The sequence below is a fragment of the Xenopus laevis genome, chromosome 3L, assembly GCF_017654675.1.
Source record: "Xenopus laevis strain J_2021 chromosome 3L, Xenopus_laevis_v10.1, whole genome shotgun sequence".
NCBI lineage: Eukaryota > Metazoa > Chordata > Amphibia > Anura > Pipidae > Xenopus > Xenopus laevis.
This window is the reverse complement of record NC_054375.1, coordinates 97,592,162-97,604,747: the sequence shown is the minus strand read 5'-3', so window position 1 is coordinate 97,604,747 and position 12,586 is coordinate 97,592,162. Positions and strand designations below refer to the sequence as shown.

General features: G+C 39.5%; 1 protein-coding gene across 5 annotated transcripts in view; it reads left to right on the top strand.

The window, feature by feature from the left end:
* Positions 1 to 12,586, top strand: part of LOC108711293 (unconventional myosin-IXa) — a 70,419-nt gene that overhangs the window by 51,413 nt on the left and 6,420 nt on the right. For 4 of the 5 annotated variants that reach the window (XM_041586670.1, XM_041586672.1, XM_041586669.1 and 1 more), the window contains 14 exons: positions 2,213 to 2,392; positions 4,084 to 4,196; positions 4,302 to 4,435; positions 5,265 to 5,476; positions 6,068 to 6,184; positions 6,284 to 6,475; positions 8,097 to 8,144; positions 8,424 to 8,535; positions 9,175 to 9,236; positions 10,103 to 10,295; positions 10,691 to 10,819; positions 11,727 to 11,832; positions 11,971 to 12,102; positions 12,441 to 12,564. In XM_041586670.1, the coding sequence (XP_041442604.1) occupies positions 2,213 to 2,392; positions 4,084 to 4,196; positions 4,302 to 4,435; positions 5,265 to 5,476; positions 6,068 to 6,184; positions 6,284 to 6,475; positions 8,097 to 8,144; positions 8,424 to 8,535; positions 9,175 to 9,236; positions 10,103 to 10,295; positions 10,691 to 10,819; positions 11,727 to 11,832; positions 11,971 to 12,102; positions 12,441 to 12,564 (1,854 nt within the window). The remainder of the gene's footprint in view (positions 1 to 2,212; positions 2,393 to 4,083; positions 4,197 to 4,301; positions 4,436 to 5,264; positions 5,477 to 6,067; positions 6,185 to 6,283; positions 6,476 to 8,096; positions 8,145 to 8,423; positions 8,536 to 9,174; positions 9,237 to 10,102; positions 10,296 to 10,690; positions 10,820 to 11,726; positions 11,833 to 11,970; positions 12,103 to 12,440; positions 12,565 to 12,586) is intronic. The other variant, XM_041586673.1, reaches the window with a different exon arrangement.

Here is a 12,586-nt window from a genome sequence, read left to right as displayed (position 1 = left end):
TCGTTTTTGATATAAACTTTTCTACCATTAGATTTCAACAGTCACCTGCAAGTTTAAAAACAAAAGCAAAGATCTGATTGGTTGATATGGTTAACATCACCGGTGATGTTTGTCTCCACTGTTTTACCAAGCATGATAAATAGACCCAATAGACTCAAAGTAACAGAAGGGACAATGTTCTCACATTAATACAATGTAACAAAATTGTGTCACAAAATTTGACATGAGAAGCAGAGTGGCACATGTGTTTAAAACAGCAGCTTTTTGTTCACAGATCTGCACACACACACATTTCTGCAGTGGGGAAAGTGCCCTTTTTTTTTATTAATTCATATCACCTACATCAACGTTTCGGGGGGTACAACTTCCCTTCATCAGGATGAAGGAGGTTGGAGGTTGTACCCCCCGAAACGTTGATGTTGGTGATATAAGTTAATAAAAAAAAAGGGGCAGAAATTTGTGTGTGTGCGGATCCGTGAACAAAAAGCTGCTGTTGCTAAGGGACCGTGCTGGGTCAATGGAGAACCAGCACCACTACTGCAGAGTGAGTAAATTCCGGGTGTGCAGTGCAACACTTTAAAACAAATGCACTGATGCTATCTTGCAGACACATAGTGAATAGTGATGGGCAAATTTGTCCCGTTTCGCTGAAAAATTTGCCAATTTCCCGCAAAATTAGTGAAACGGCGAAAAATCATGAAACCAGAAAGTTCCTGAAAAAATCTTGAAATTCAAACGTTTTCATGAAAATTTTTTGAAATTCGGACGTTTTCAACCAACAAAACTTGAAATTTTAAGGTTTTCACGAAAAAATTGTGAAATTTGAAGGATTTCACTGAAAAATCATGAAATTTGAAGGTTTTCACAATATTTTTTTGAAATTTGAAGGATTTCACTCAAAAATTGTGAAAATCTTATATTTTCACAAAAAAATTGTGAAAATCGGAAATTGACGAGATTCGTGAATTTATTCGCTGGCGGTGAAGCGCGGTAATTTTCCGCAAATTCGTGCCAGCCGAATTTATTCACCCATCGCAAATAGTGAAGCCTCATGCACATTTGTGGATTTGATTTAGTGTCAGTTCATGCCAATAGATGCACCTCCTAATATGTATTACTCATTATTTGTTCCTTTTCCAGTCAGTCTGGCTGAAATCAGACCAGAAATGTGAATGTGAATGTGGACTAACTAGAGCCAGTGCTCTAATGCAGGACTGAAATGTACACACACACTTTCCCTCACATGTGTGTAACAGAAGAGCACATCGATAAACGTGAAATAACATTCTGAAATCATACCCCTCCACACACAAAAACTAATTGGTTATTAAAATGAAACTTTTATGTTTTGATTTGTGTCCCCTTATAAATCTATTTGGCTTGGTCTTTCTTTGCCTTTCTGATCTTATTTGCAGAGTGCCAGTGAATTGTATGCTTGTTCTCTGCATTCTCTGCAGCCTGATGACTGGCTGTTAAGAGCTGTGATGCCATGTTTGCCCCCAAAGTTAAATTGTCCCCAGTTCCTTGACAATTGACAGGGACAGTTCATGTTCTATAAAGGTTCACTTAGGATGTTCACTTTAAAATAAAATTTTCATATGAAGTAGACCAAATGGTTTTCAATAGATGGCAGATAGTATTACTGGCTGTATATTAGAAAATTGTTTTATATCAAAAAAAATTTTGCACTCGAGTGGCGCGTGGGTTTGCTGTTAATTGGATAGTTGCGGCAACTCTTACTTAAAATTCGACTTAATTGCTTAATAATCGCAGTGCCAGTGTGTACCAGAAGTTGTCTGAAATATAACACTGAGCAGCGATATTGAGCCTGTATTGCAGAAAAAGTGTAAATTGTATAGGTAGATAGCAAGCTCTCCAACCTCACAGGGTTCTTCTTTAGGTAAACCTGCTGTGTTGGGCCCTGTTAAAATTAGTATATAGTTCCTTTTACCATTCCCATCTACATATGTGATGTGATCTAGCCTGGGCAGGGCTACATGTTGTCTTCATTACTTTGGCTACACATTATCTAAACATGTGGTTGAGTAAATGAAACCTTAAATGTAACTAGTGTGTTTCTGTGACCCCAGTGTGGTGTGCCTGGTTCTGTCTCATACTGATGCATTTGCCCCTTTTTGCCTCATTTCTGTACAACCATGTGCCTGTGATTTCATTTGGCCACCCCCATGTCCCATGTCATTCTGTTTGTCAGGCCCCACACAGACGGAAGGCTCGCATGGCACGAACTCGCTCTGATATCATGACTAGAGGAGCTCTTGGGGGGGCAGATTCTGAGGAGGAATCAGATGACCAAGTGGAGCTGAACCCTCCCAATAACTCAGCTGAAGAGGCAGGCAGACTGAGCCAAGCTTGTCACAGCGACTCAGAAATGGTAAACCCAGACATGGCATCTGTCTTTTTACATTATCCAGAGGCAACTGAAGAACAACTCCTGTCCATTAAGCTTTAAGTTTGTTTAGTCATGGCAAGACCAGTCACCTTTCCTCCCTTGAACCAGCCAATGTAATGGGTGGTTTGGTACAATGTAGGAATCATCAGAATTGCACAGAGGGTAAAACGTGCAGAGTCCGTGTTAATAAGGCTCTCAACATGGTATTTTTCATGTATGTATAAAGTGTGTAGAAGGGTACATCATCATACACATAAAGTAATATACTAATACTGACTGATACAGTAGGTAAAGCAGTTTCTGCTCAATCTAAAACTGCTGTTTGGCCCTAATGGGTTGCTGACTAATGAATGATACTTGCATGATCCATGGGTGCATAATGGGTGCTGGAGATTCCTGTACAAATGTATGGAGGGTGATTCTGATCATTTTGTGGCCTGCCTGCCAAGCTGGAAAATAAACTGGTACTCAGGACGATTCCAGGTGTTTTGCTGTCTGTCTTCCAGCTTGCCGGGCAGACCTTTATCTGGTGCTTTAAAGTCACATGGTTTAGATTTGGTTCAGCCGAACACTTGGATGTCCTGAAAATGTGCTAAGATTTGGCTAAAGCTGGCCATAGATTTTTAAAATATCAGATCCTGATCGTGAGACCACGATCTTCTCAGAACGATCATACGATCATACGAATTTACCATCAACTAAAAATACCAATTTGCCAGGAAAGCAAAGGGGAGCTGCCTGCTTGGCCCTGCAAACATAGATAGATTGCACTGACCGACAAAGATTTTTTGACCTGGCCGATCAATTTCGGCCGAAAAATCGTAACATGTACGATCGTTCGAATCCCACTAACCGCACGATAATTTCGAAGGATTGGTCGGGCTTCCCTAAAATCGGTCATTCGGCAAGAAGAATCGTCGCGTCTATGGGGACCTTTAATCTCCTACTGAATCCTGGACATTATCAGGGGTTCCTTGACATGTCCCTGTTTTAATGTATTGGTATGATATGCAGCACAGCTTTTATAAGAGAGATTTGGGCTAAAAATGTGTTTTATATGCATTTTTACTTGAGACTTGGGGGGGGGGGGCAAAAATAAGCCATGTTCTATGTAGGGTGTTAAAAAGTAACACAATTTCAGCAGAAAGCCTGTAACCATATTAATCCCACAGAGTGAATTTCAGCATGTAAACACGCAACTGTGCATTTTCTGCTCCTTGTTCCTGGTGCTGCACACACAGTACAGGTCGGATGAGAGTGGAATTGTGATTTGCGTTTACTACACCAGCATATTTACACTGGCAGAAAAAACACCACAAGTGAATTTAGCCTTGAATTCTGCTTATCATGCATCATCATATCTGCGTTATATACACAGAATATTGTATATTACATAATCCTATCAAACTGTAAATTCTAAATATATACGCCATGAAGATTCAGTGCCTTCTTTTTGTGCCATTGCCTCTGAGAAGTCCTTAGACTGCAATAGCAGCAGCACTATATTATAGATTATACGGTTATACATTTTTCTGTGGCTATTTAAGTAGAAAGCATTTCACAATTGAAGCAATATGGCAGCTCCAATTAAAACATTTGTTTTAAAGATATACACTGAGTCATTTACAGTAACATCATTTAATTAATGCTGATGTTTCATAAATGCCACACAGATGTTGCAGCGGGTGCAGGGACGAGACAAATCCAGCAGACTGCACAAGGCTGTGTCTCAGGGAGAGATGTTCCGTTTTCTAATCTCACACTCTACTTCAGAGTCTGACTCAAGGTAAAAGCTCAAGTGTTGAGTTTCGTGCATTACATACATAAAGAGAAAGTGTTTCCTGTGCCTGGCATCTTTAAGCAATACATCCTCCATTTTCTGTCACTACAGACCACAGAAAGGGAAGATTCGCTTCTGGGGTAAAATGAAGGCCTCAGAAAAGTTAACTCCTCAGTCAGAGATCCTGGAGATGGATGTGGAGCCTTCAGGAAGAGATGGCAGCTCTGCTGCCCTTTCTAGTGATGGTGAGACTGGTAGATAAATGCATAATGCAGTCAAAAACTTCATTTAACATTGCTGCATTTTAGGTTTTCCGACCCAGTACACTATGTTTTTTTGGGCCCACTAATTCTAATGCATTTCATTCATGCTTCTAGATTTTACATCACCTTTTTCTACATTTTACAACATTTTTTGCAACATTGTAGAAATGCCTGTTTAAGCTGTTTACAATACTAACCATAAGCACATGCATAAAGGCAAACTGTGCAGCCTTTCTTCTTTTCTCCTTTTGTGTGCAAATAATGTAGCAGCAGCTCAACTCCACAGCGTGGGTTAGACCAAGAGCTGCTGATTTCTTTCGGTATTTTGTCTATATCTTACCCTGGGTCTTTCTGTAAATATTGTGTTAGGTACTGGCCTGGCAAATTCTGTCTCACTATGTAACATTAATGATACACTGCTAAACCTTGCCATGAACACACTACAATACTGTATTGCAAAGTAAAATTTGGAAAAGTAATTTTTTTCAGGCTTAAATTGCCTTAACACATTCCCTGATATTATCTCTATTTTGTAGTTGTACTTATTACACCTCTGCTGTTTTTCATGTCCTAAATTCTTCCTTCCCCATCCCTAAGCTTTTTTTGCAATGTGACAGTCCTTGGTAAGATGGGTTTGTTGTATTTGCTCATACTCTAAATCGATCCTTCTAGCCATGATAAAAAGCATCATAGGGAGCTGCTGAGGATATCACACATACATTCGGAAGCTTCCTTTACCATTATTATACTAACCTGTCATGGTCACACATATAAACTCTTGGTCCAATCAGTCTGTGCACCTCTCCCCCAGTCGATTTAGGCTTGTGGCTGGTTCCTCACAGTCCAGATCTAAGCCGAGGGCGTGAGAAGGAGAACAAGGATCCCTCTCCAAAGGTACAGCGCAGAAGAAGTCTGAAGATTAGCAGTGCAGGCCTTGAACCTGTGCAGTGGCAACATGAGCACGCTCAGATCATCTGCAGCGCAAGTGACCTCAAGTGCATGGATGAGTTTCTGCAAAAAAAGGTAAGTTCATGGTGCAGATATTGAAACTCTCCTGCAAGATTTAGGGCTAATAGCTCCTACACGTTATGCATCAGTTGGGCCTGGTGGGGTGAGTTTGTATCCGAATTTTTAATGCTAATTTAAATAAAGAAAAAATTTTTTACTGAGAAAAGCCTTGGGACAATTATCTTTGGATAAAGGAATTTCTAATAGCTCCTACAACCAGACTTCATTTGTTCCATTCTGCAGTGAAGGCTACAGACAATTTCTCACAATCAGTGTGCTGATGTAAAAGTCCTCAAGACTGAAATACATTCATGTTGTGGCTTAAAATACTTTATGCACTTTAAAAGTTGTCTAAATATTTCAGCTCCATAAATTATGCCAAATTAGTTGTGTAAATATTTTGAATCTTCTGCCATATTTTCAAAATGTAACTTTCATAAATAGTCCACAAACTTTTCTTTAAGTTGGTTCACTTGTGCTTAACCTAAAATTTTTATGGTAGAAATGCTGGAGTTGGCCTGCCATGCCCACTTTGACTGTATTTTATATTCCTGAATTTATTCGTCTTTTGATCTAAACTCCATAAACCCCTATGTCATGGTGCAGATTGGTGATTTAGACTCTGAAGATGGAAAGAAGGATTCTCTTGTGGATGTTCTGTTTAAAAGAGCCCTGAAAGAATTCCGCCAGAATATCTTCAGCCTTTATTCAACTTCACTCATGGTATGTGGTTTGTGACAGTTTTTTTCTGCCTTAAATTGAAGTTGATTAATCAAGTGTTCCTTAGCTGCTTCTGCTTCCCTTTATCTGCTGCTCTGGCAGGGAGAAGATGGCAAAAGCATCCGTTATAGAGACCTGGGTGCACTGTTTGAGCAGATCCTGGACAAAACAATGAAACAGCAGCACCATCGGAGCTGGAGTGAGTCTCCACTCAAAGTCTGGATAAACACATTCAAGGTGTTCCTAGATGAGTTTGTCACTGAATATAAACCCATGAATTACACTCCAGGAAAGGTAAAATGCTTTGATAAGTGTGACTGTTCACATAGGAAAGGATACCTGTAAAAACATCTTCAGTTTTTTTGTCCTTGTTGTGTAGTCTTATTGGTCCCGTTCCTGATCACAAACATAGCAAATGTATATAAACCAAATGATACTAGCTGAAGCCTTCCAACCTGAAAGTTTTTCAGATTACAAAAAAAAATCTGTTACCATTTTCACGTAAATAGTCTGGTAAAAATACATCTGCTTTGTCTGTCATCATTTCTTTTTCTTCACTTCATATCTGCATTTATTTCCAGGTGGGAACTGATATATTGCTTGTCTCAGGTGAAACATTAACAACAGAAGGCCATAGAAGAGGACCATAGTGGTCATACATATAGGGTACTGATCTGGCTGTCTTTGAGGAGTACTGAATAGCCATTCTGTATCAGTGGATTAACAGGGAGAATTACTTTGTACTATGACACATAACTGCCAATGTCAAATCAGTACAAGATAAACTCTGCTTATAAAGTAGCACCTTTGGCAGAGCTATAATGAAAGGCACCGGTGATCAGGATTTATGTAGTCCATATTACAGATTGTACAATTTGGGGGCAGGTTGCACCCCTGTTCTCTAATGTTGGTTATGATGGTTCGGTTCAACTTTATAGTATTTTTTCAATAATTCTACAGTTTATAAAATGAGATCATTGAAGACTCCAATAATTTCTTCAGAACTGGTGACAGCTACTTTGTAGAACTAAATGTGAAAAGACATTAGGCAGTGCCACCATGCACAGCTCTATATAAGGCATGTAGCCACTTATATTAAGCCACAGATTGATTGATTTGGCTTAAACATTTCCCTAAAAGCCTTTAATACAATTGTTACTACTGTATATGTGCTTTTCGATATCATCATATGATGATGTTTTGCTAGGCATCCAGGGATCAGGAGCAATACCAAATATCGGATGAAAAGGTGATAATATAGAAAATAATTGTAGCAGGGGATGCAGGTATATATGGCCCTGGCCTAGCCACACGCCAGTATAAATCTCAGAAAAGAAAGTATTGCCAATACCTGTATTTGATTTCAACGGGGTGCTCCCACTTTTATTCAAGGTGCTTCCAGACACTTAACAATGGATCAAACGTTTCGGGACCGCATGGCCCTTCCTCAGTGAGGAAGGGCCATGCGGTCCCGAAACGTTTGATCCATTGTTAAGTGTCGGGGAGCACCCCGTTGAAATCAAATACAGGTATTGGCAATACTTTCTTTTCGAAGGTGATAATATATCCACTATGCAGTAAGCCACAAGGAAACTATAGAACGTTAAACACTGCAGTGGGCTTTTATTCTATACTATAATAAAAACCTGTAGTGATAAACACTTTCAGGGGGCACACTTTCTCTGCCTGGTTGAAAATCTGCCCTGCAACTGTTGCACCATCCCTGGTAAGCAAGTTTCTTTGATCGGATGGAGCATTAAATCAGTGGGATGGGAAGGTGATAGAATTTTGACAATCTGCATTTAGTGAGAAAGTCAAGAATGTCTGGAGCATCTTGATGATGTCAGTGATATCAAACAAATGAAGAATTATTGTCCCTGATATTTGCTTACATTCTTTTGTTCCTTATTTCAAGATCCAAAAGACAGAACGGAAAAAGAGGAGAAAAAAGGACTCTGATATTGTGAGTTTATCTGCCAGTCCAATCTCTTTATCTACCACTTCTGTCTACACCCTGGTAGCACTCTTCCTATCCATAACTTTGCTTCCCCCTTCTCCATAAAGGATTTCTGTCTCCTTGCACACTTTATTACCTCTCTACCTGCACCAACCCTCCCTCACTTCCAGTCTGCCTCTTTGTATGCCTCTCTTGTATGTATCATAGTCCTTATCCTACCGTCGCTGCTTTTTCTCTCTGCAACTTGTCTCCTAAGCTTACTCTGCTATCCTCTGCCTTTTGCAGGTAGAAGAACATAATGGTCACATATTTAAAATCACTCAGTACAACATTCCAACATATTGCGAGTACTGCTCTTCACTCATCTGGATCATGGATCGAGCTGCTGTCTGCAAATGTAAGACTGGCATTTACATAGAAGCCATTCATTTTCTACAAAATATTATTACACAATATTATCTACACATTATTCGGCTTTGTATGTGAATTGTACTCTCATAACCACTTATTGACTAACCTAGGTACATATAAACATCAGCGCCTTAACCAATAGCAACTTAAGGTTTAATTGCTGTACAACAATCAAGGCAAGTAGCTAATTGGGTGCTATGGATTATTAAACTTGTAACTATTTTAGTAAAAAATGTTTTTCTCCAACTTGTATACTTTATTTTTATGGTAGTATAACTCCAAAATAAAGTATTGGCATATGAAAATTATTTTTAATGACCAAATGGAGTCCAGAGTTCTTATATGTAATAGGGATTTCCAAAGAAGTTAAGTATAGAAATGTCTCTGCAAAAGAAAATACATATCCTAGATGACACGTTATATTCGCTATTCCTGAGCTAAAAGCGACTCCCCACTAATGCTCAGATAATTTTCTTTAGACCAACTTGAGTAACACAGTATAGCCTGGCTACGTTAGCTGTCAGTAGGTAATGGCCCTGTGATTTTTGTACTACATATCACAGAATGTTCACAAACATGACTTGTGATTTTGTGCGACTTCTCATGAAACAATGCTGTATTTCAGTGTGCAGATACGCCTGTCACAAGAAATGCTGTTCCTTGATCAATGTAGCGTGCAACAAAAAGGTGAGAAATAGAATGGATATCTGTTCTTAGTTGTATGTGCCTAGCAATCCACTTCCTTACCCCACCCTCATTGTTTTCCTTCCAATTTATATTTATTTGTATTCAAATGCTGCCCTCTCATCCTGCGGGCTTCTCACGTTACCTTATACCTCATCAAGTAGACTGTAATGGAAAGTAGTACTGTATTGTCCTTTAGCTTTGTCCTTGAATGTCAGGTATCATGTCTGTAAATCAATATAAGGTTTTCATTTCATCAGTATTTGCGCTTTCCTGCTTTTATACTGGCCTATATTCCTCTAACAGACGCTCTTGGTTCATATGCATGGTGTGTTAGTCAAATGTTTCCAAATGATATTCCCGTGTTAATAGTAATAATAATAAGTGTAAAACCTTTCTTTTATCTCCTGGATCCATTGTACTCATATTTTATGATTATTGTGTCATTGGGTGGTTCGACACTTTTAGTATGGTAAAGAAGGTCCAATGGAGTGCCCATTAGATTTAGGCTGCAGTCAACAAAATCCAGATGGAGAGATGCAGATCCACTCCTAGGCCTATAGAACAGCGTCTGCCTGAGAGCAAGTACACAGAGTGGAGATATGCCCTAAAAATGTGAAAGTTTGTATTTCTGGGCTTCTCTCCGCTCTATGGAGCTGCAATTAGGCCAATGCTGTGCCTGTCAGTGGCGCTACACATAGGTATAGGAATGGATCTACATCTCTCTGCCTGTATACCTTACGCCCTGTGTGCCCTCGACCTTTATTGTAAAAATTATGCACTGCAGTTTTATTCTTTTGACTTTCCTCTCCTTTTTTCCATTCTCTTTTTTATTGTTATGTCTGTATTGTTCTTCCCTCCTTACCCAGAATGACTCTGAGCTTTCAACTCGGCAATTTGGAGTGGACTTGTCCCGCCTTACTAATGAGGAGCGGCTGGTGCCTGTGTTGCTGGAGAAGCTGATCGGCTACATTGAGATGCATGGACTGTATACAGAGGGGATATACAGGAAGCCAGGTTCTACCAATAAAATCCGAGAACTGAGGCAAAGTTTAGATACAGGTGGGAAAAAGTCATGTCTGCCAATCCTAGCTCTCAGTGTTCTGGTATTCCATGTCTTCTTGTATATTCTTGTGTCTGTTTGTCCAAACTTGCTTGTAAATGAAAGGAGAGATTAGCTTAATTAAATATTTCAGCATTTTAATGGATTTAACGGAAACAGGCCAGGGCCCCTCAAATTTTTACACTTACAAATATTTTATAATGGGGAAGGTTTGCCGTGTATCTTGACGTACTGTTTTGAGGCCCAAAAAATTATTGAGGTGTGTTCCTGAGCACCCCCTCATTTTAACCTCAGTGCCATTCATTTTCTATTGTATCGTGCTATCTGATGCACATTATGTGTTGTGTTCTGCTTATTACCTGTTCTCTGTTTCAGCCTCTTCTGTCTCTTGCAGATATTGAAAATGTGAATCTGGATGATTACAATATCCATGTGATTGCCAGTGTATTCAAGCAGTGGCTAAGGGAGCTGCCCAATCCTCTGATGACTTTTGAACTATATGAGGAATTCCTCAGATCCATGGGTAATGTATTGTATTTCTTGCTCCAATTTGGCCCTAATACTTAGGATTTCAATTCTATCCCTCCACTAACAACTGGACTGTCCTCTCCTCTCTTGCTTTCAGCTGCATATATAAGAGCACTACATTTCAGGTCTTCAGATGTCAGTGCACATTTGAGGGCAGATATATCAAGGGTCAAATTTCTAATTATTGGGAGATTTTTAAAACTCTCATAAACTCCCATGAACTCGAAATTCGACCAATCGAAATTTATTAAAACAATTGAATGTTCTAAACTCTGGGGAAAAGGATCAACCCGAAAACTCGAAACAAATTCGAATTGAATTGGATTTGAGTTTTAAAAACTTGATTCAAGTTTTTTCTCTGAAAAAAACTTGAATGTCAGGAAGGTAGCAAACAACTCCAAACTGATCCCAGGACGTCTCCCATTGACTAAAACAGCAGGTTTTAGGTGGCGAATAGTCGAATTAGAGTATGATAAATCTCGAAAATTGAATTCGATTTTTTTTTAAAAAAACTCGTATTAAATTTTAGCAATTCCCTAGTTGAATTTGACAGTTTTGGCCATAAAATTTTTTGAAAATTTGAATTCGGAATTCAAAATTAGAATTTTCACTTTGACCCTTGATAAATCTGCCTGTTAATTTAACTGAGAAGTTGACTTTATTTAAATGGCATGTAGTATGATGTAGACATTGCTAGCCTAAGATACTTTGTAACATACTGAGGTCCAAGGTCCATTTTGTTTCTCCTGGGCAGAATATAAGCTGCTCTTTATAACAGCCCTTGTTTTACTCCTTCTGAGTCGTGTGTTTAACTATGTAACCTGCATCTTTATATAGGCTTCTGTGTTGGGGATGTAGATGCTGACCATTTGCCTTTCAGTCATGACTTTATTTTTCTACAGGGCTGGGGGAAAGAAAAGAAACAGTGCGAAGGGTTTATTCTGTAGTAGACCAGCTCTCGCGGACACACCTCATAACATTGGAGAGACTCATCTTCCACCTGGTCAGGTGATTACTGCTTCCCTTATGTGAAAGAGGCTATGGTGGTGCCAGTTTGGGCAGAGTATTGTATTTCTAATGCAGCATTAGGTTTGGTGACAAAAGCCATGTTCTACCTAACGTGCCCCCTGCTTTTGGTGTCCTTAGGATTGCACAACAAGAGGATACCAATCGCATGTCTGCCAATGCATTAGCCATTGTGTTTGCCCCATGTATTCTTCGGTGTCCAGACACCACTGACCCCCTGCAAAGTGTGCAGGACATTGGAAAGACAACTGCGTGAGTTCCCACAGCTTATTATGCACATTATTCAGCTTCTACGCTTCTATCTATTTACACAATGTGGGCTTGGATAGAGACTTTGCAGAGGCAGCTATTGCCTGTCCCTGCCCCACTCATAGTGCTCCTGTTGTGAATATCTCCCTTCATATCTTCCATTTCATTAATGAAAGTTTCCCTGATACTGCCTTATTGCTTCTCTTTTTGGCCTTCCCACACATAGTCCTTTTTTATTCCATACTCAAGCTACTGTATACTCTCTCAGTGCTTTAATTGCCTCCTGATACCCCATTCTGTTCCATGTTATGAAGTGTAATGTCTCTTGGGTGCTCTTGCAGCTGTGTTGAGCTGATTGTGGTGGAGCAAATGAATAAATACAGAGCTCGACTGAAGGATATAAACAGCTTGGAGTTTGCAGAGAATAAAGCAAAGAGCCGGCTATCTCTAATCCGCAGGTCCATGGTGAGTCGTCCAGATGTGTTTG